The sequence below is a fragment of the Branchiostoma lanceolatum genome, chromosome 18 (genome assembly GCF_035083965.1).
Source record: "Branchiostoma lanceolatum isolate klBraLanc5 chromosome 18, klBraLanc5.hap2, whole genome shotgun sequence".
In the NCBI taxonomy this organism is placed as follows: domain Eukaryota; kingdom Metazoa; phylum Chordata; class Leptocardii; order Amphioxiformes; family Branchiostomatidae; genus Branchiostoma; species Branchiostoma lanceolatum.
Window position 1 is genome coordinate 8727480 of NC_089739.1, and position 22678 is coordinate 8750157.

The window sequence follows — 22678 nt, forward strand, 5'->3', positions numbered from 1 at the left end:
TTGCCTCGGTGCGAACGTTACGGCATTCCCTTGACGGGTTCTTACCGCCTCGCAGCGACGCCAAACCCCGGTAACGGACCCCCTGGACATGGTGATAGCCGCACAACGGCGGTTTAAACGGCGAGTTTAGCTTGCCCAGGCTTTCATGGACTGAGGATCGATGCCTGGAGGGAAAATGACGGCATTGTGAAGAGATATCCACGGATTAAGCCGTGTTTAGAAGGATTAGAACGAGTCGCTATCCCGCACGAATCACCCGAGAAGGTTCCCGAAAGAACGCCCCACCCACCCGGGAAGTACCGTCGCTAGGAGAGACGTCTTTTTACGGGAGGGCACGCGAGAATTCCCTGGCCTCCACCAAGCCTTCCTACGAGGATACGGATCGTAGAGTAATTCGGCAAAAAAGCCTCGGAAAGAACTGGCCAGGGGAGTCAGTCCACGGGAAGGTTAACATCCCCCCTGACTGCACCTACAAATGAAAACCTATGGTGGCCAAACTCTCCTGGCAAATATTCTCCCTGCAGCCGGCGTAGCCAGTCTGGTAGAAACGAAGAAGTTCTGTACATTCTCGGGCAAACACCCACTTGTAAAATTCTTACCACTGCCTATCATCAGATTGCTCTTAAAGCTTTTAACGTATTCTAAGTCAGTAATATCAACGACGAATGATTTTAATTGTCCCAGTAATGTAATGTACGCCTAGTATTGTCATTCTCAGAGCAATTCAGGACCCAATCTCAGCAGGGCCCTGCTAATTTGCACAACTGCAAAAAGTAAATGAAATGTTATTATATCAATAGAGCCGTAGAGAGGAACAGAAACTCCATTTTTTTAAAGGAGTGCCCCTCCAAAGACAAGCTCGAAGACCCCCCCCCCCGATTTCATTCTCTTTAACTTCTTTCCTTCGTTCTCTCCCGTTATAGATGAATGAAGCTCTTAATTGTACTTAGTATACCCACTGGGTTAAGTACAGGTCACTACAAAAGAATAGTATACACTACTATACAGATATATCTATACATTATCAAATTACGACAATAATTATGAACTATTAAGATAAAGCCTCCTTTGCAAGTCTTCTGGGCGGCGCCAGCGTTCATTTGGGGGGGGGGGGGGGAGATGATTCACGATAGTTTTGTCAACTTATCGGGGCTGGAGAAATTTGCCGGAAAATCGTATTGTCGCCCTTTGGATTCGACTTCTTGTCATACACGCCCACTTTCCTCTGATGACCGTTCTAATTGTTACGTTTCAAGAGCAACTTTCCGGCGTGACATTTGACGAATGTGTTCGCGGGTCAAGAAATCCGCCTTGGTCGGTTCACCGGCCGTTTTTTGTTTGCCACGTCTTAACGTTTAAAGAGCCTTAAGTGCTGTACCCATGTCTTATCATGACAGCACGACAGGTAGAGCAACAACAGGTAAAAATTGTAACACACGAACGAGAGATAAAGAAAAGTACCCCCGTTGGACTTAGCCCAGGTTCAGCCCTAGATCTTCCGTTTGCACTGTTTGCTTTTCTCTTTCTGATATCAGTAACAGTTGGGGAAACAACCCGGCAATTGTCGGTCGTTTCGCGTCACCTTTGGTTGACCGAGTCGGTGGTATATAGCGGGGTTGGCGGCTGAACTTTGGAATTTCGGTGACACCGGGGCACCTGTTTGTTTTGTGGCTTGTTCGTCTCTGTATTGAACCATTTGACACGACAAAGAACCGGCCTGGCTTAACGCTGTCAGGGAGAGAAAGCTGTAGGTAAACCTATTTGGTAGTTTTCACAGCTTCTCTCCCGGGTTTCATGCGAGGGGTGTAAGTGCTTTTCAAACAGAGGGAAAAACGTCACGTTTTTACAGACCCACGGCGTGAATCCTGCCCAACACTTAAACATGGACGTTAAACATGCCTCACTGTACGGGACGCTCTTCAGAACGAGAGTGAAGAAATGTGGATACCAGCTCAGCTGAAATAGCTAGGTTGTGTTTGTAGCCGTGGAGGGATGAAAACTTCCACCTGTGTTGCCTGTTTGCCGGGAGATTAGTCGAAACAAAGTTTTCCCCACTCTGCACGGACAAACTCGCATTCATTTGGCACAAACTCGGCAACTTTTTGTCGACTTTGCAGCGCGACTGTTTGAAAAGGCTAAATGCTTGGAATAATTGCCCCCAATTTCTAAGCCATACGCACGGATCGGACTAGAAATATGCCTCCAGGTGGTTTTCTATTTATAGATATTTGCTGTAATTTACATTCGTTTTGTTAGTTTTCCTCTTCAGCGAGTTTCTTGTGTTTTCGTGTTCTACTTAACAATTCTCTTTCATGTGTAGATTGTTGCGATATCGCGCCTATTCCTTACATAACTTCCGCCCATTGATGTACAGTTGTTTTATTAAAACGTTGAAGTCCAAGTCCAATCCATATATACTTCGACTGCTCACCAGACGTTTGCCTGGCTTAATTGAAAAAGCGAACATGGCGCTAACCATGCTTTTGTTTGTGCAAAAACAAATCATCAGGCAGTGTAAAAAGCGCCCAAATCACGATTGGTGTTTGTTTTAAAGGACCGAGACCTGTTCTTTTAAGAAGAGTTCCGTTTGATAAGACGTTTTTTCAAAGGTGTAAGACATTAGTACAGACAGTACAACGATTGAAAAGAACTTGATGAAAAAGATTCTCAAAATATGCGAAATGCTGTTTTTACTTGTCAATTGTGAAATTAGTGATCACAGCAAAATATATCTGTCTGTCTCTCTCTTTCCTTGCCTTTCCTTGTCTTTATCTATCTCTGTCTATGTCTCCTCTCGCTCGCTCTCCCTCTCTGTCTCTCTCTCTCTCTGAGTCTCTCTCTCTCTCGCTCCCTCTCTCTCACTCCCTGTACCAAATGTTCTTGGTCGCCCTCCCCCATTTTTTATATCGCAAGATATCCTTAGTTGCTCATAATTTAGGCTTCATTGGAACATTTATCTTTTCGAATCCGAATTCGATAACTTTTAGCCCGGCTCTCCAGGCCTTATTACGGCTTTAGCGACAAGCACGCCCTTCATTGGGAAGAACCGGAGTAATACCTGAATAAACGAGGCTACTGCCTCGCTCGCTAGTTCCAGTCAAGGCCGAGACGAGTGTAATACCGTGTATTTATGCCGAGTTGTTCTGTATCTTAGTGCGACAGCACTGCACCTCTCCGTAGCCAGTTAACGGTACATGTTGGGGGAATGTGCGAGGTATGTTAATCACACGTCAAATGTGGTGTGAGTTTGTGTGTTCGCACAGCTAAACACTCGTCAAAACTTGGGCAAGAGTGAAAGTTTGCCGGCTCGCGTTGCCCCTAGAGTCTCCTGACGATATTTGGGTAACCAGATTAATATCTGTGTGTCTGTTTTGAACTGACAGGGAAGTTTGATCACATCTTGATGTCTAAAATAAAAATCTGTACCCTCCCATGTAGAGAAAAATACATGATTAATTGCCTGAAGGTTGTGTATTACACAGTCATACATACATAGACTTTCAAACATTTGTTGACTTTGCAATTACGATATGTAGCGTTATTTGTCATCTACTTTCTTTATGTGACCTTTCAAAAGTCGCTGTACTGTTGTCGTGCAAGTACATGGTATATTTTGTTTGTCTATATTACATCATATCTTGATATGTAAAGATCCGCACCCTCTGCGTAGAGGAAAATGCATTATAAAGTGCTTGAACAGTCCTACATACATAGACTTTCAAATACGATAGTTTTTGTCATCTACTTTCTTTATGTGAATATTCGAAAGTTTTTTTAACTGTTGTAGTGCAAGCAAGTTATTCTATGTCTCTGTGTGGCCTTGTGGAAAAGGAGGGGGTCGTTCAGTCCACCTGGCCGCTGGAACTATTTTAATCCTCGCGGCGGAATTCTGCCCCATGACTCCTGTATCCCGGCGCGTCTGTGTGATAGAACGCCTGCCAACGCGCGAAGAGCTGAACAAGTTTTTACACCTGTCTAGTTGTCACTTTGTCCATCAGTCGGCAAACACCAGAAGTGGCCCTGCCCAGCCTTATTTGAGCATGTCAAAAATCTCGCCTGAAATAGATCCAACACCATTGAGGGAAAGTAAAGTTTTATCAGTGCAATTTCGTCTTCTGACATCGGCAACTGAGGTTCAGACAACGGTCATTTACATGACAAGTTGTTCATCGCTAGTAATTGCATTGATTTACGTTCATAAAGAACGTTAATTAAAGGTGTAATATCCCCCACCTTAATCCTAGCTGACGGCGAAAACGCTCCGTCTCTGACAGGAGCTATGACGTCATAATCAGACGACACTCTCGTGAAACGGATTTACGAAGAAAGCGGCGTTCCAACGCGGGAAAAATACTTGCTCTGCTTTGATTATGTTTTGTTCAATGAGCACCGAACCATTCCTGGCGATGTTTCTGACGGAGTTTTGTAAGAAACTTCTTTGTAGGGATAAATTATGAAAATATGGTGCCATTTTGGTGTCTAACCTTTGACCAAGTGTCGACAGTCCCAGGAGACCTTTGATCGTTCTTGACATCTGTGTCCGGAAAACCCGCGGCGTTACGTCACCAAACATGACACGTACGACGTACTTCACGCCCTATTTAATCGTTCTGAAGTTTAACAAGGGCGATGGAGAGGACACAGCCGACAGCCGAACGTTACATCACAATGGGCGCGACATTTTGAAGTCCTCCTTTTGACGTTTCAAACGTGAGCACTTATGTATGACTCAACTGTGTCTACATTATTGCGAACTATAGTGTGACTTCACAAGGTTTGATACTTAGTAAAATTAACTGCAAATTAAATATCATTTTTCTAGATTCGTCTGAATGCTTAAGGACTAGTAGACTCTTACGAGACGTACGAAACGTTAACCATTGATGATATTGCTAAAATCCCATACAAAATTCTGCCATAAAACCTTATGCATTAAAATCATCATGAAATCAAATTTGATCATTTTTCTAAACTTGCAGGGAAACAGAACACGTCTAATGCAGTTTCTTAGAAATAAATTAAGATGACCTTTTGCCCGGTCCTCAAATAATCCCACCCCAAGGACATAGCCTGCGATTCTGTGTCATACCCCGTAATTATAAGTCATAAATTACAACTTAGTAATCAAATTACAACAAAGTGAAGTAAAAATTGGTAGCAGGTATGTCTTAAGAAAAAAGTAAGTACAGAGGTGAGAAGTAATAGGAGGACATGGGCATAGAACCGGCTAATCTACCCTTAAGGGCGCAGCGTGCCAGTGGGGGGTCTTTCTTTCGTTACGAATTAAGTTTAGTTATTTTGGATGGTGTGTACGTGTGTGTGTGTGTTTATGTGTGTGTGTGTGTGTGTGTGTGTGTGTGTGTGTGTGTGTGTGTGTGTGTGTGTGTGTGTGTGTGTGTGTGTGTGTGTGTGTGTGTGTGTGTGTGTGTGTGTGTGTGTGTGTGTGTGTGTGTGTTTGTCATCTCTGATCTGATTGTGTAAGGGTCACAAAGCAGTATGGGTAAGTTGTTGAAGTCTGCCGTCTCCGGTTTTGTTGGACTCGTAGCAGAATTCCAACATAGAATGAAATGGAAAACTCACAACAAAGCAATCGGGTATCATAAAACAATAAAAAACTAGAGTTTAAATACCCCACAAAGTTAGATTAATGAGAGATGTCTAACAATGTCTTCTGGAAAAATTGTCTGCGTCGACGCCTCAAGGCGAGGCTTGGTTTTCTTTTAGAGACACGAGACTTGGGAGCTTAGCGTCTTAAAGAAAAAGACGCGCAGCCGACACGTCTGAAACATTAACCAACCCAGGAATGGTCCGGCGGACTTTTTTCCCAGATCATTTTCAGCATTTAGCTTTCAGCAATCTCCTTTCGATTATTCACTTAATCCAGCTAAAGTGGCTGTCCTACTTTTGTTTCGAAAACCTGAAATGTTAAACGAAAACATGCCTGTAAAAAAAGGAATCTTTTCTGCATTATCGACGATAGAATTGACAAAATTGTGATATTTGAAATACAAGCTCAATACAAATTGTTGGAGGGGAGAAAATACCGGTGTCGTGGTGCTTTCCTTGTGAAATAGTGTGACAGATCATGACCGAATTGCTGTGTGCAACAGACGAAATGTTAATAGAATAATCCAGAATGTTTCAGACTTAGTCGGTGGAAAGTATCGCAGACAAATGTTAACATACTTTAAAGCGACGAAGAAAAGCTAGGTTTACGTGAACAATGCAAGAGACGCCAAAAGGATAAAAATCACAAAGTGAAACCGTGAACAAGTTTATATAGCTTGATTGTCAATTAAATTGACTTAGAATACAGAACTAAGATATAGTTTATTAGCTTTTACCTTAATTCTGTGGGTTTTATTGTTTAAAGAAGTCAGACCCAAAAGCTTAGATTGCATTAGGTAGCAGTTCTTATTACAATATATATACTATAATAGTCACTTGTTCCACTTGTCACCATTGTTATTTTTGTCTATATACTGTTTCATGTTGCAATTAGCCCTCAGGCAGGGACTTTGCAAAATAAATAAAACTATGATTTTTCTTTTTTTATAATTGCCGAAACTCGAAACATCAAACTGGTGTGCACAAGAATGACGGTTTTTCAAGCCCCAAATCAAGGATTTAGCTATCGTACGACGGTTTTATCCATCGTGCGACAGTTCGTTTTCGCTAGTGTAAATCAGGGCTATTCAAGTTCCTCGGTCAAATTAAGTAAACAAATATTAGACGCTTTTTGTTTGTTTGAACTACGTTGAGATCAACTCGTGAGTCAAAACATTTTCTGCTGTTGGATTGTCCAGTAGTTGTTTGGTAAATAGATGTTTGGAAAAGCGTGAAAACGCACCCATCCATCCATCCAACCGCAAAGGGAACATAGCGTTACTATTCAGTCCACCACGTTTAGTTGTTTAATGTCAATGCATTTACCTGGTCTAAGCTCTAGCGCAACGAGGAAAAAGTCGAACCTTATTAGACACACCATCTCACACTGATAAAGATTTTTTCAAGAAATTCTTGTATGTTACCAAGATATGTTCAAATCCTCCTTGGTCCGATACCCATCAAAAGGCACATGTCATGAAGATACATCTTCTTGAGTTATTCTGACGTGACCACATCCAAATGCTCTTGGATAGACCGCATCCAAATAGGCGATAGAAATAGATGTTTTATTGCTGTCTCTAAAAATAGAGTGCGTAAAATCACGTGCAAGACGTTAGTTAAGGTCACTTGATGTCAGGCTAGATCGTTTTCTGGATTCGTTTGTTTCTACAAAGGCGTCCGTCGTCACCTTGGCACACACGCCAGAATCACTCCAACACACCTGTCCTTCTGTCTTAAGAAACAAAACAATTCTTGGCACTTTCTTACACCTCAGTCGCTTGCCTGTGTGAACCCAAATCGATTCTTCATATTACCCACAACATTGTTGGCCTAATTATTTCAAACCCGGGGCTCGGAGAGTCGGGATTGCCCAGTTTGACGGGGCGGGGGGACGTGGTGGTTGTTTTACCGCCAGCTCGGTTTTCTGCCGGCGTGAATAAGTGTTGTTGTGGTATTGTTGGGGCGTTCTTCAACAGGCCGTACGGGTGGCGCGGACGACAATGTGGCGGGGATCGGGTGACGGACGGGGCAGGCAGGGTGAGAAAATCATAACACGATCCGTCACTGCGAGGCACTGCTGTTTGACAGGTGCGGGCATGTACGGGGGGGGGGGGGTCTTCCGTGATCTTAAGAAGTCGTTTAGTGATTTGAGATGAGACTGTTTAGAGAGTGCGCGAAGGAGTGTTGTTACCTTGAGTGGACTTCTTGCGCATCGTAAGTGTAGAGATAAAGACGAGGATCGGAGGATGGGTCTACTAGGTCATTCACCTTTCAATCTCTATATCCATCTACTGCTCAAGCTACTGCTCTGGTGGGCTTTTGGATACTGGTTGGCCCTTTAATTACAGCCTTCCCATCGATAGATCTGCTTGGAGATCAGCTACAGCTATCCGCAAGCAGATGTGGATTGTTGGGTTCTTTTTGTCGGAATTGTGTTGTTCTTTTGGTCCGTTTATAAATGGTGCTGTTTTTTTCACACAGTCGCTATGCGATGCATTCCAAGACAAATACAATGGATTTTCAGAACGTATAAAACAAACGAAAGAGATGTCCCTCTAGATCAACTGGTAGCAGCATCACAGTTGAGCTCCTGGTCCAATTATAAATTAGTCAATAACTGGGAGAACCCCGGTGTAAATCATTGGAAGTACCAGTCTCGGCTGGGGCTGCACCCGTCTTCTGGAAAGGACGTAAAATTAATGTGTTCGAGGAGGTGCTACGACTGCTAGCAACCCCTCCCTGTAAAAAATATACCCTGCTACTGACACAGTGAGGACACTTGCTAACCTATGTGTCTCTAGGCACTACAAGGTGATCATCATCAACAACAAAACGAACGAAAAGACGCGCCAAAACAGGTACACATCTTGCATCTGCTTGTAGATGATCCTATATCGTCCATCTAAGTCATCAGCTGACCACACAGCACACAGAAAAGTGGGTCAGGAACAAAAGAACCGACCCAACCCACAACACACGCGGGGGAGATAGCACTCTGCATGTATGTCTTCATATAACGTTACAGGAAATCAGAGATGGGGACATAGGAAGACAACGTCTTTTATAAAAGGTGTCTCAATTTGATAGGGATCTTTACAATGGCAACTGTAACAGTTTTGCTGGGCGAGCTATGATTCGAATCTAGTTGGTGGGTTAGAAAAACGGGACCGATATAAACGTATCTTCGTGGATATTACAAACACGTCATAGAACAGTACAGTCCTGTCCTTGTAGCGTAACTGGTAGGAGCCTCACAGTTGAGCTCCTGGTTCCAATTAGTCGCTCACTGGAATACCTTATTTCAATCCTAGGAAGGGCATTTCGGTTGGAGCTGCACCCGTCTTTCGGGAAGGGACGTAAAGAGGGGGTTCCGCGTTCAGATAGGGGCATCGAGCACATTTAAGGGCCCCTCCCTGTAAAAATCTACCCTGCTACAGAAACAGCAAGGAAACTTGCTGACCTATGTGCCACTAGGCACTAAGGTGAACAGCAACAGACAACCATCTATCGCTCCTCCACACTTTGGATCTTTAATAACCGCCTGTCGACATTTACCGTGACATTCGTGGTTTCTTCAAGGTCACTAAATGCAAGACGTTAAAATTTTGCCAAAGAGTCTCAATCCAAAGTTAAATAATTGTGTTTTCTGCCCCTAATTACGCAGAACAATCAGACAAAAATTACCTCAGGAAATTGGATCGGACGATACTTTTGTTTGCACATCGTGTGTGTTTGACGGTTCTCAAACGATATAACTTCATTTGTAAACAAAATGGCGACTAATCGATGGAAGGTCAAGGTGGTAGGTCACAACGCTGGGCACCTTTGGCTCGAATTAGCCTCCACCAGGCCTTCCTATGGAGGTATGGATCGTAGAATTCGGCAAAAAAATATATAATTGGCCAGTGGAGTCAGTTACCCTCTGGTGGCCAAACCCTCCTGGCAAATATTCTCCCTATAGCTGGCGTGGTTAGTCTGGTAGAGACTAGGTTCGAATGGATCCGTCAAGAGAAGGATTAGCAAGAGTTTACAACTGTTGAAGTCTTATGCAGGGGGGGGGGGGGCAAAATGTCCAGACATTCAACTTTTAAAAAATACCGGTCATACACGTACATTAACCGTCGACGTTATAAGCCCTGTAGAAATAAGACGTTGTTGCAATGCAAATTTCAGTCACCAAATGCTCGTCATAGTGACGTCACGATCAGACGACATGTTGCACATTTCCCGCCTCGCGACGCCCTGACGGAATAAAACGACTTCATTACATCAATTTACCAAATGTAGGTTTGTTTTTGTGTCGCTGCGGTCCCTCCGGGTGTCAGAGAAGAATACGTGACGCGGAGTGTGACATTTATATCGGTGCCGTACCCCTTAATACATTTATAATCGCTCGCCTGGGGCATATGCTGGCAACCAGCGAACTGTATGATGGAAAGAAATGTAATCCTGCGATTCGGATGGCAAAATGCTGCATCATTCTGACTGTCTGGCGATTCTAGGGTGTTTGAAATACTTTGGGTGCAATCTTATAATAGTCTTGTTCGAATTGTGTCAAGATACTATCATAATGGTGAGAAAATGATGACTTTAATTTGTCAACAAATACTGTGTCGTTGAATGTTGTCATCTTGCCCCCCTCCATACTTAACATTTCCTCTACAATAACAGAACGAATACAGTACAACAATAGCGTAATAGCAACACATCAATTGTCTGTACAGAAACAAAACAAAACAAAACAGACCGAGTTAGTTTTGGTACCGCAATAACAACACGTTAATCGTCCGTTGCGTCCGTCCAGACACCTACATCATACATCGTCTCGGTTGCCTATATTTTTCCAAAATCGACGTTATTTTGAACGAGCCCATAGGCTCTGTCACTCCAATTTATGAGACGTGGTGGCCTTTACCAAACTGGTGCGGCAGATATCTAAGTTTCCAGGTGTTTCGGAACAATCCTCGCTACCAGAATGTCCAGAAGCCCGAGCCCAATTCATCGGCTGCGGTCATTTCACACTCGGGTGCCCGGCTGCCTGGTCGCGTGAGGTTACCTCCGTAGCAGGCTTCACTGCAGGCCTTTTACTGTAGCCGTTTGTGGCTAGTTATTAGCCTCGTAGTATCAGGCTCCATGTGTTGCAAACTGACTCCCAGGCCAGCTAACTCCTCTGGCATGTTATCTGTCTATTTTGCCAATTTCTGCTCTTTCCAGCGACCTATGGAGCCCGGTAGAGGCTAGCTGATTATTTACATTTTTTGTGACCCTTTTCTGGTGACTCCTGTATTCTAGACTATCGGAGGCTATAAAGCCACTAGAATATGGTAACAGCATGAAAACAGTGCGTCATCAGTACGAAAATTGCAGTATCAAAACGCTGAGAGAGAAGCCTGCTGCGAGAGGCATTGTGAGGGAGGGCAGTCCCACACCGAGACCATCGTAATTACGTCGTAATCAGCCGTGCTTACGGATGTGTGGGGAAAATTAAGGACGCTCAATTAAATTATGCTCGGGCAGAGCATGCCAGCGGGTTGTGAAGGGACGCAAAGTATGCGCTCTCCGGTAGCCAAAGACAGCCCAAACCCCGCGGACTACATACACATGTAGCGCCGGTGGATAGCTTTATAGTACCCCTTCCGTGCTGGATCGATAGAGCTTCTATACAGAGCAACAAAATCATGTAATATGGCATTGAAAGATGTCAATAGACTCTTAATACGGTGGGCTGTAGAGCTCGTTTTACTTCCGGGAGTGTTAGAAGAGGGTTGGGGCAGCCGTGTGAGGAGGGTACTGGTAATAACACGACGTGGTCGGTAGAACAACTACAAATATTCTAACACCCCGTGCACGAGGGTGCGTTGAACTTAACGCGCCCGCCAACACACACACGGTCGCTTAATGATTAATGTCGTGTCAGGCCACAAAAGAACAACGGCGATTCACATGACATTCAAACTCACGTCCTTCATACAGCAATTAGCGCGCAGAGAAATAACGTTCTATTTTACACAGAGAACATATGAAAGGCGTAGCTTTTAGCTTCCAGTTTGAAACAGGGCGGTAGAGCTTGCGCTAGGTGCAACAGGTGTATAGCGTTGGACGTACATTTGAAGGGAAACAGGTGTAAGGGTTGGCAGTAGAGGTTATATGTTCCAGTACAGTGTGTGCGTATTTGTGGGAGGGGGGTTGGGCACCGTGTACACACACCCAGCAGGGTTCTATGGTGTGTTTAACAGGGTATTCATGTGCTACGCAGAACTTGTTTCGTGTGGCTCTCACACAGGTGAAAATGTCCCAAGGCTTCTGTTGTAGTCTTATGTTAGTGTCGGCTGATAAGAGAGCGGCTCCTCAGTGGGGGTGCGCCTGAGGAAAAACTACCTGTCAGCCACAGACAGATGCAACCAGTTGTAAACCGTTCTGTCCAGCTGGCATGAAGCCAAAAGGCACGGGTTCGAATCCCAATTTCGTAATTTCGGAGCAACGCTTCAATGTTGTTCATATTTCTGTACGAATCACGCCGTGTGTTTTATTTACAAACAGTGTAGAAGTGAGATAGGAGTGTTTCGTGATTATTTACGTACTGCCTCCCTGAACAGCAGGTGGAAGGGACCGCAGGCTATGTTAGCCCACGGTTGCTGGTTCGAATCCCATTCGGTCATTGTTCGTATCTACGAACCAAGGTCTTATTTGGACCGTGGCCAAACGCGGGTCTGGGCAGGGCCATGTTACCTCAGTGTTCGGGACGGGGTATTTCTGGAGTCTTACGCCGAAGTCTTCTGAGGAACACGACAGGTAAGTCGTTATCACCTGCCGATCGCAGGTCGCGAAAACACCAGGTCGGGCGTGTTTGCGCGGGGACGGCTGCTGATTGGCTACTCGGCGGTAGGACGTCCTCATTAGCGGGTTTTGTGCGCCATGTCTGGGCTGTGGTGATTGACAGATGGTGGTTACTTAATGCAAAAGGGGCGGGACTAACTTTTGTGAGGGCGCGCAGTACAGTTTGGTGACAGTTCCGAGTTATTTTACGCAGTCAGCCGTGAGGTCCTCCCGAAGTGCGCACACGTTTTTCCCGAGCCTTGCCGCGCGCAGTCAATGATCCACCGCGGGACGCGAACAGCCCTCACGCCGACGACTCTGTAGCTCCGTTGCGGGGAGACCTTTCCCAGGCCCTTTCCTATTCCGTCCAGTACACACGCGCGCGAGAGACCAACTCTCCCGGACTTTACAAGCATGAATATGCAGAAGGACACGACGTTTACCAAGATTTTTGTTGGGGGGTTGCCCTACCACACCACGGACGACTCGTTACGGAGTTTCTTCCAGACTTTCGGGGAGATCGAAGAGGCCGTGGTGATCACCGACAGGCAGACGGGCAAGTCCAGGGGATATGGCTTCGTAAGTACAGTTTCTGTGTGTGTATTTCCCTCCTTTCTGTGTCCGTGTTTTTCGCGACACGGTTTGTCCCACTCCGGTCTACACATGCTTTACGCACCAATCGCTTTATTTGAACAGGTTCTTTCCGCTCTGTAACGCGCCTGTTTCGCTTCCCTGCCGCCCCTTTACCCTGTAGGTAACTATGGCGACTAGGGAGGCCGCAGAAAAGGCTTGCAAGGACCCAAATCCCATCATAGACGGCAGAAAAGCCAACGTCAACCTCGCATACATCGGAGCGAAGCCTAGGAACACGCAGCCAGGTAAGACCGACCCGTCCCGGCGGGCCGCCCGTGTTCGTGCCCCCGTGCCTTCGTTGTCAAGCACGGCGGTCGCCGTTTGCCTTGTCTCCAACCGACCAAAGCGGGGGGCATTCGTTCCCTATTCGTCTCAACTTGGCGCTCAGTGAATAGGCCTGCAACACAAGAGAAAAAGATACTGTGTAATATATCACCCGCCGAATAAAAGCCATATGCACAGAGGATACCCCTGCAACAACCACGCTTTTCAATTCGACGGGTCATTTGCATAGGTGTCACGTATCAGCCTACCCATACAATAGACCATAACTATGCAGCTCATATCATATAATACCTTCACTCATACATGTTCCCTTGTTTTTGTAGGCTTTGGTTTTGGCATCAGGGCAGTGCCCCCCGGATATCTTCCAAGCCAGTACGGGTAAGATCTCTAGTTTGTTTATTCTAGCTACCGTGTGCACAGTTCGCACTTATAAAGACCAATTCGTACCTCTGCCCTAAATAGTATTAAATTTTGATTGAGTGGCGAAACTGTATTGTCTTTAGCTCGGACGTCACGTGGAGGGATTACGTACAGTGAAGAGGTTTTTTCTTTGGTGCTTCTTTTGTTTACAAGTGTGTTTCAGACAACAACAACAACAAAAACAGGAGATTGTCCTTCTGAACTTCTTTTTTATTTTTGTTCTCACTCCTATCGAGTCGCCATATTTGACGTGCTTATTGTCTTTATTCTATGTCAGTGATGTAGACTGTGGAAGAGGAAGATGACAAGGAAAGAGAGAAATAAATAAGTGAACTCATGGCCCTGGGCTAGAGGCTAGAGTCATGGTGAATAATTATTTTCCCGTCTTGTTGGCGTGTGGATTGCGTGCCTTTATTGTGTTATATATTATAATAAATATATAACAAAAGTTGTAACGAACTTCACATTCCATGACATTCAACCGACCGGTGTGTTGGCGTGCGGTGTTGCTTGCCTGTATTATTTAGTTCGGTCCCGACCCGGTTGTTTGTCCACTTTGCCGTGCTTGTTAGCTGTGGGCTCGGGGCTGTGTTGGCCATTTGTTTCCCCGCGTGTGTGTTAGGGCGCAGTGCATGGGGCCCAAAATAGCCGCGGCCCGATAGCTCGCATTTCTGGACACACTGTTCACATAACGCGGATGATTCCCAAATTTAGCCATGCGTCTGTTTGTGGCATGTACGCAAAACGAGTAGCCAACTCGCCTTGATCCTTTTGCAACAACCGCTAATATTACTCGCCCCGTGCCTGTAATTTCTCTTTATCCGATGTTAGGCTCTACTAGTAGACTTTGTTCTCCTTTACGCTTACTTATCTAAATGAGAATATATCGAAAGTTAGCGAGACAAATATTTTTCTATGACGACTGTCTGGGATTGGTAGGGTTCAGTCGCACTTTGGTCAACGAATGACGAGCTAATGTTACACTTGCAGCTTATAACTTTCGATCGATATGGGGAGGGAACCCAACCCGGGGTCTAGTACTTAGTCCTCGACTAAACCGTGCCCCGATTCGCGAGCTTGCCCCCTCAAGTTTTACAAACTCGAGTTATTCAGCAACCAGGAAAAAGAAAATGCTGCTACCGGATTTGCGTGACCCCTAGAAAGGTCACGACCCTAATGTAGCTGATTTTATGGTCCGTGCTAAGAGGACACTGTCGTTATAAATATAAATTGGAAGAATAAGATATGATAAAATACGGAGGTCAATCCCTCAAACATACCTCGATAGGGGTGACATAGTGTGTAACATGGCGGATGGATATTGGGTTTCCTCAAACCAGCCCACATTTTGACCGCTTTGTGTTGGACGAAGATAGCGGCAAATTTTTGGCTTATGTTCTGAAAGATCGCTCCGAGTAGGTCACCATACCACCCCCTCCCCTCCCTCCCTCCTTTATACCAAACTTGTCTTAAACACACACGGCTAGGACTAATTTCTTACCTCGCCCCTCCAAACCTCCTTCAAAAAGCCTTTGTAAATGTTACCGTCTTTTCTTTAGCGGATTGTCACCTGTAAGGAACTGCTGAGAAACAGTAGGACGGTATCCAGGTAACCACCAAGACGTAGCTATGCAGGGCATGTTATCCGTCAATCAATGTTGATGTTTCGTCTGTTTTCTTAAAAGGTGAACAAGTGAAATTTACAACCCCTTTTCAAACGATGTCCTTTTCAGAGCAGGGCAAGTAGGAACACGTGAGGGGGGCGGTTTGAAAAGGGGGGCAAAGAGTCACTGCGGGGCCGCTGAAAAGTAGGAGGGAGGGGACGGGGGTATTGACTCATCTCAAGCTTCGTTAGCGCCGTGAAGCTTGTCCTGAATGTCAAGAATAATTGGGTCCTAATAGCCCTACACTGTAACGATCTTCACCGGTCTCAAAGAACAGCAAAGCACACAGTTCGGACAATGGGTCTAACACCCCCCTATTCACCCCGCTCGGAAAATCCTTTGTCCCTGAAATATCCTGCCAAACACAGCGCCACACAAACGGTTGAAAGCGCGACACAGATAGAACGACAATACGCCTTGTATTTGGACTGTGGCGTGGCGAGACAATATCTAAAACAAACAGTCCTTCAACAGAGGGGGAGAAAAAATCGGATCGTCCCTCTAGTCAATCTATTAAAGCCGTGTCGCTTGTTCACTGAACAAACAGTCTTCATTCCGCATCTGACCCGACCGCTGCCATAGTTCCACACTTCCCAACACGTACTGTTAGGGGGAAAACATGACTCATGTGTATACTCAGCGAAAACAAAGTTCTGACCGCATACATTGAAACTAAATTACTATATGGTCGCCGACATGGGGCATGTAAAGTTGTTTCACTTTTGTGAAATTGAAGGGTAAACCCTCAAAAGGGAAGAAAGAAGTTGTGGTGTTTGGATCGCCCTTCACCCAGTTGTGAGGATGATGTATAGGGATGGCCTGTGTGACACGCGGCCGCATTCTAACCGCTGCACCTGTCATGTACCGCCGCCATTTTCCTTTCACGAAAACCTCGTTCTTTACATTGCGATGTCAATCACCGCAGCAAAATGCTAACGAAGCCCCGTACTATAATTTCACGGAAGTGTGACGTCAGGAAGCCACTCGACTCGAGTGTGCAGTCAGAAATTTCGAGTCTTTTTTTCTCCTCCCTTTGTTGTGGCCATAAGAGCTCGCCACTCCATAGAACATGGCGACACGCTCCGTGACCTTCATGAACATAATAACGCCCCCCTCCCACCCCTAATGCCGCCTTGCAGCATGGGAGCACGTAATTACCTTAACAGGGAGATAATGCCGTTTTATTAAATTGGTTTTGGGCTGTTTGTGACGCAGCAATGGGACGTGTTCCGTCAGAATGCCGTGAGAAGTTCTTGTTGTTCATGCACCAAGCGTGCTGGGTTCGAGTCCCAATTTGGCCTTAAGTTGTCCTCAGAGGCAGTGATCGAAAGGGTGGGATTCCTCTTATCATATCCGACGGAGCCTATCTCCCTCTCTTATCAAGAAGGGATAGAGGGCCGAAAAGGGCATCGACAAAAGAGGGGGAAACTCACGGGACTCACTGCAGCTCAAACTAACCCGTGCGGAAACTCGAGCTCACAATGTAAAATTCGATCCTCGTCTGGCCACGAGAAAAGGAGGCGAAAACGAAGTTAGCACACTCGACACTTGGAGTGAGAGTAAAGTTTCACACCATCCCAAGCTGTACTCAGCTGTCCCCATTAATCGTACGCAGACCCACTAAAGAAACCCACCAAAGTCCCCCTCCTAGCCCTTTTGGTACCCCCTCTAATATCTAAGGTAGATAGCAAAAGATGTTATCACTGTTACCTAGGTTATTTGACAGGACTGGTTGAACCGCTAAAAAAGCCAGGGCTTTGCAAAAAAGACATCGCACCGAGGGAATCCCTCACGTTTCCCTTTGTCTTTAAGAAGGGAGGAAACAGTTACTAAGACGTTTAATCCTTAAGGTAACCCCTCCCTAGGGCCCAAGGAGCGGCAGAGATGGACAAATAAACTGTTGGCTAGACGTATTTGTCCTCTTATTGGATGTGAGTAAATTTGTGTGTAACTCTGTGGACAGAGCAAAGGATGGGAGAACAGGGTTTTAAAGAGGGAGGGTCTTTTTTAGGGGGGGGGGGGGTAGCGTAGTGACAAAAACACACGACTGTTGTGACTCCTGACCGTGGTGACAAGGACCTTTAAATAGACTTAACGCCAAAACAAACCAATTTTGGTCTATCGTTAGGTTAGCTCTAAGGCCGCTGGTTTGGCCCGACACCCGGGTGACTTGCTCACATTCACAAGCCGCTAAATTGTTCTTCCTAGGGACGTTTACGCGTAGGGGACCCTCGCTACTCGCCGTTGAAGGAATTCGGCAGCCTTTCCGCCGAGCACATAGCGGACTCCGGCGACCGTTCCCGGGGATACGGGTGCATCCGAGTCAGCGGTGGGGAGGGCAGCTTTTCGGAATCTCCAAGTAGATGTACGGTTTCGGCCTGTTTCTCTGTGTCTATTCCCTCGCTTTGAACGCCCTTCGATTCACTGGACGCACAGAAATAAGCCGATGTCTTACATCTGCTTGGAGATTCGCCGCTTTTGGTCGTGCATTCACCCGTTTGACAACTGATCTCTCCAATCCCTTGTGACTTTGAAAATACAGCATGGCGTTTTTTTATTACTAAAGTCTCTGGACTCTTACAGTGTGTTTGCGGTGGGTCGCGGATACATACACACTAACAGGCATGGACGTTTTCTATATATAGGAGTCAGGGCCTCTCCGGCTCAAGTCTTGACCTTTCACATCCACAGCGTGATCTGGTGTGATCTGACTACCTTGGGATCCCTGTTGTGATCTGAGCGTGGGATCGTGTGTGATTCACTCGCACATAGATTTTCCAAGTGTTTTCTGGTTGTGTATTTTTGCTTTCGTGCACCCCCTGATTTTTCCTACCCGTGTTGGAGGGCCTTGTGTCGTGCTGGCGTGTGATCCGACTTGTAACTGTAGATCACCAACACTCCGCCATCTTGTATGAGTTCCACACTTACATGACGTTCTCTTCCCGTTTTGCCTCCAGGTTGCCGCCGGGCTACATCTACCCGCAGGCCTACGTGACCGCCGCCGCCGCCCAGCAGCCGGGCCTGATCGTCCCTCCGCACACCCCGCCAGCCTCCGCCGCGGCCCAGTACATCGACTACGCGGCGGCCTACGGCCAGTACCCGGCGGGGTACGAGCAGTATCCGGCCGGCTACGCGGCGCACGCGTACCTCAGCCCCGCCGCTTACGCCCAGACGGGCTACGCTGCCGTCCAGCAGCCCGCCCTGTCGGCCACCTCCGCTCACTTCGCTCAGTACCAGCCTCAGCAGATACAGGAACGCATCCAGTAAACGAACGAACGAACTAACCAACCAACCAACAAACAAACAACGGGAACCAATTTGAACCTGACCTTGAGGGATCATGGGACTTTCCACCGAAGGGGATTGTGGGAAGGCCGAGCTGGTAACTAGAGGGTATTTAAGTAAAAAAGACAAATCATGGCAGCGCCCTTAGGCGCCAGCAAAGATGATATAGGTTTTGCTATCGCAAACCTGTAAAATAACGCACTATGCAAATCCACGATGTTATGTCTGAGCACTAGTATCATGTGATATTCACCACGGGAGGGAGTAACCTTCTCACACCCAGCTGTTCGTTGTATCAATCGTAACAACAGCCGCCATAGGGCTATTCTCGTCCCACACTATTCGGTCCTCGCAGCAGAAAATTCGCGATCAATTCGGCCCGGCAAATTTGCCTCACCCCCCGACGTTAGAACACTTGTCAGCCCGAGTGCTAATCACGTTATGTGAGCACAGTTGCTTGTCATACCACGGTGAAAGAAACTCGAACCCTTTTCTCATCTGTAATTTATTAATTTTTTATGATACAAACATCTTGCTGCTAGTGTTCCTGTTTTCCCCACTTTTAGAGGTTGTTTTTTTATACCAACTCTACCAGAACGTTTGCTATTATTTTCTTCTCACGTGACTTGAGATTAAAAGCACGAAAATTCTAGGGAAAAACCTGAGAGAACAGAAAAAGAGAGAAAGAGAGAGGAGACTTGTAAATATAGCGGAACACACACAACCGCTGTGGACAGTCAACACTGTCATCTAATGTAAAATATTCAACGTAAGTTAGAGAATAGACTAAGGCCCTTAAAAGTTCATCGTCCATTAAATCTAGTCTAAGGTTATATCGGGGCATATAAAGTTATATCTAGTTTTAGTATACTCGTCCTAGACAGTATTACGTAGAATTTATTAAAAAAGAGAAGCTAGTAAGAATAGGCATCCATTTTAAGGCGAGGAGAAGCCAGAATCATTGTAATAATGATAAGGTTTTCTATTATGTACATGGAGTAAAGTGAAACCTTCAACATATGTCAATTTTCACTATAAGGATATGTAAATTTTCAGCCATATACGTTTATTATACTAGTTATTATCTAGGTAATGAATATGTAGTCTTGGCGAGTTTGGGATCATACTTCTAACAGGGACACAAAGTGAGAACGTCGTATATATGTTTTTTATTCAGTCGTTTTTATACCGTGGGTGCCTTCATTGTACCAAATGTGCCTTACGAAAAAAACTCGAACGTTGTCATTTTCCTTTACATTTCTGGTTGCCAGTGACCTCTGGTGGCTCTACAACATTATACCAATCGTTTGAACAACCAGTTGCAGAACACTGTATCAGAATACAAAATTTGGCAGAAAGAAACAATTTCAAAACAGCCCAGAGCCGGCGATGGGGACTGGATGGAAATGTATCGTACAGCGCTGGTTGCCAGCCAGCCTGCCGGTTTCACCATTAGAGCGTTTCGGCTCCTGAACAAACAAGTCAAAATATTTGTAGCGCACTTGAGAGGCACTGACAGCGCAAAGTCACACCCTTCATGACGTCATCACTTTACGTGCTCGCTGCTTATGGGCTCCCAAACCCGCCGACGCCCCGCCGACCTTATTTGGCGCGGACGAAAAAAAATGATGTAAACTATTGCTCGATATTATAATTATGATAATAATGATAATAATAATTCTAGACAATCAAGTAGAATGGAAACTAATTAGATATGATCAAAGGGAACTTATTATATCTTAATCACCAAATGTACGCCCTGGACGATACCAGATGACGTATCGGTAAAATACACAACATGCAAAACGTCAGAACAATCATCAACTATCAAACTTCTTTCATTTTTTAGCGACACAGGGGAACTTGGTGCTAGAAACCTCCCCCTAAAGCTCTGTTCCGCGATTGTACATCTTAGAAATGTCTTCCAAAGGGAAGTGACAGCGTTTAGATATCAAACATTATACACAAAACTGCGATAGCAACAATCATATGCTTGTAGTGCCAGTCGACAACACTTGAAAAACTGTTGCAAACTGTATAGCAGTCCTGTTTTGTACCGTGTACCCATGTATGAGTAAGGAGTCTTTTTTATTACTCTTTCTCTGTACAAGGGGACTGTGCGGGGATCACGAACAAACAGAATTAAAACACAAAGTTCCGACTGAAGTGACGTGTCCATGTGTGGTTTCTTGAATGAATGAGTGAGAGACCTTTATTGTACATTCATGCTTTAAAGGGTTAGGTACAGGTCGTCTATTGTATGACATAAGATAACTTTATTGCGCAACAATTGTAGGTTCAAAGTATGGCTGGTACATAACTACAGTTCTATATATATCTAAGGGCTAATCTACCTAATACAAGAGCGTATAGTATGGGTTTAGAATGGGTTCTTACAATCATTGGAGGAATTTCTATCGTCCAGACATTCTTTAATATATTTTCCTATGTATACCATGCAGGGTATAACAAACATATATTGGGAAGTAGATAACAGTACAAGTTAATCATACGTTATATAGTGGACAAAAGTGTTTTACTAAGCTAACTGAGTAGAGTCAACTTCTTTTTGCTCCTTTGTAAATGTGTGTATATTGGAACAGATAATGATAAAAAATATAAACGTATCCTATGCATGTACATATTCGAAATATGGAAATTTATTGTTGTATTGCTACGTGTGAACAGGTGTGTTATAATCATCATATTGTTGTTCCTGTATCATTGGCCGACAAAAGGCTGTTCACAAGCAATAATCATCATATTTATCGGGTACTTTTGTGATAATTATGGCGTGTGGTTTTTGTCGTGGCGAGAGAAATAATTTCGCACGACATATGTTTGCATTAGATTGATGAAAACACGACGATCCCAAATAGGTTATGGGGACCTAAGCTGGAAAATGTAGAATCATGAAAAAGACTTCCCAACTATTCTGAAACATATATAACGTATGTTGGTGAAGGTTAGGTATACAGGTATTACGATTAGCAAAGTAATAGTTAATCAAGGGAATGAGTATATATTTTTTACATATTTTGGAAATGGTCAGACGTTTCAGGTAGCGTCCACTATCTTTCGTCAGTGACAGTGAGGAATTTCAAGATCTGTAGACCAACGTATATATGACGCATGCCTGTTGTAAGGTTCTATATGTCACTTGGAGAAGGTGATACAGGCAACGCTTTCTCGTCCTACATGTAGTACGTACAGAAATTAACGGTGTAAGAGATAAGATAAAAAAAGACAAAGGTATCGATATCCATAATTAATGTGTGAATTCAAAGTATCAGTGTGTGTGGGAGCATCCCGTTCGTTGTTACTTTTAAACTTGTACAAAATATCGGATAAGACAAAGAAGAACAGACCATACTTAACAGTGTGGTAGGGTGAACGTTCGTGAGAACGCTAGTCTTTGTCAGTACGTGACCATGTCCCGTTATAGGATTCTGTAGACATTACATGTTGTCGTACATTGTAGTCTCTCCCGCACTTCTCTTATTGTCGCCCCGCCTCCGCCCAGTCGCCTTTGTCCTCAACCATTTGAATCTTGTCAGCCACTTAGTTTAATTAGTAATTAGGTCGAGCAAGGTCGGTGAACATCATCAATTCAAAGTGCAATAACACAACATTAACCTGGCAAAAGAACTGTCAACTCGGGTATAGAGTGTTTTGTGGTAGCCTCCACCAAGCCCTCCTACGGGCGTATGCCATGGTAGAATTCGGCAGAAAGGGAATAATTAGCCAGTAGAGTCAGTCCACGGTGAAGATCACATTTCGCACGCAAATGAAACCCTCTGGTGGCCAAACTTCCCTGGCAAATATTCTCCCCATAGCTGGCGTAGTTAGTCTGGTAGAGACTAGTCTGGTGGGGAGAACGCCGTAAGTTTGAACCCTACGCACCTGTTGCTCCAAGTCGTTGGGTCCAATTTCCGCTAGATCGCTGAGAGACCGTGCAGCGACCA

The 22678-nt window shown here is 45.1% G+C and overlaps 1 protein-coding gene and 1 long non-coding RNA gene across 2 annotated transcripts in view; both read left to right on the top strand.

Moving 5' to 3' along the window:
- LOC136424817 (uncharacterized) overlaps positions 1 to 22678 on the top strand; it is a 40786-nt gene that overhangs the window by 11900 nt on the left and 6208 nt on the right. The gene's annotated exons all lie outside the window — the stretch shown is intronic.
- Positions 12169 to 19729, top strand: LOC136423817 (RNA-binding protein 24-like). Its single transcript, XM_066412139.1, has 4 exons — positions 12169 to 13005; positions 13181 to 13304; positions 13668 to 13722; positions 18386 to 19729. Exons 1-4 carry the CDS (start codon positions 12841 to 12843, stop codon positions 18693 to 18695), a joined length of 654 nt encoding a protein of 217 aa, XP_066268236.1. The 5' UTR covers positions 12169 to 12840; the 3' UTR covers positions 18696 to 19729.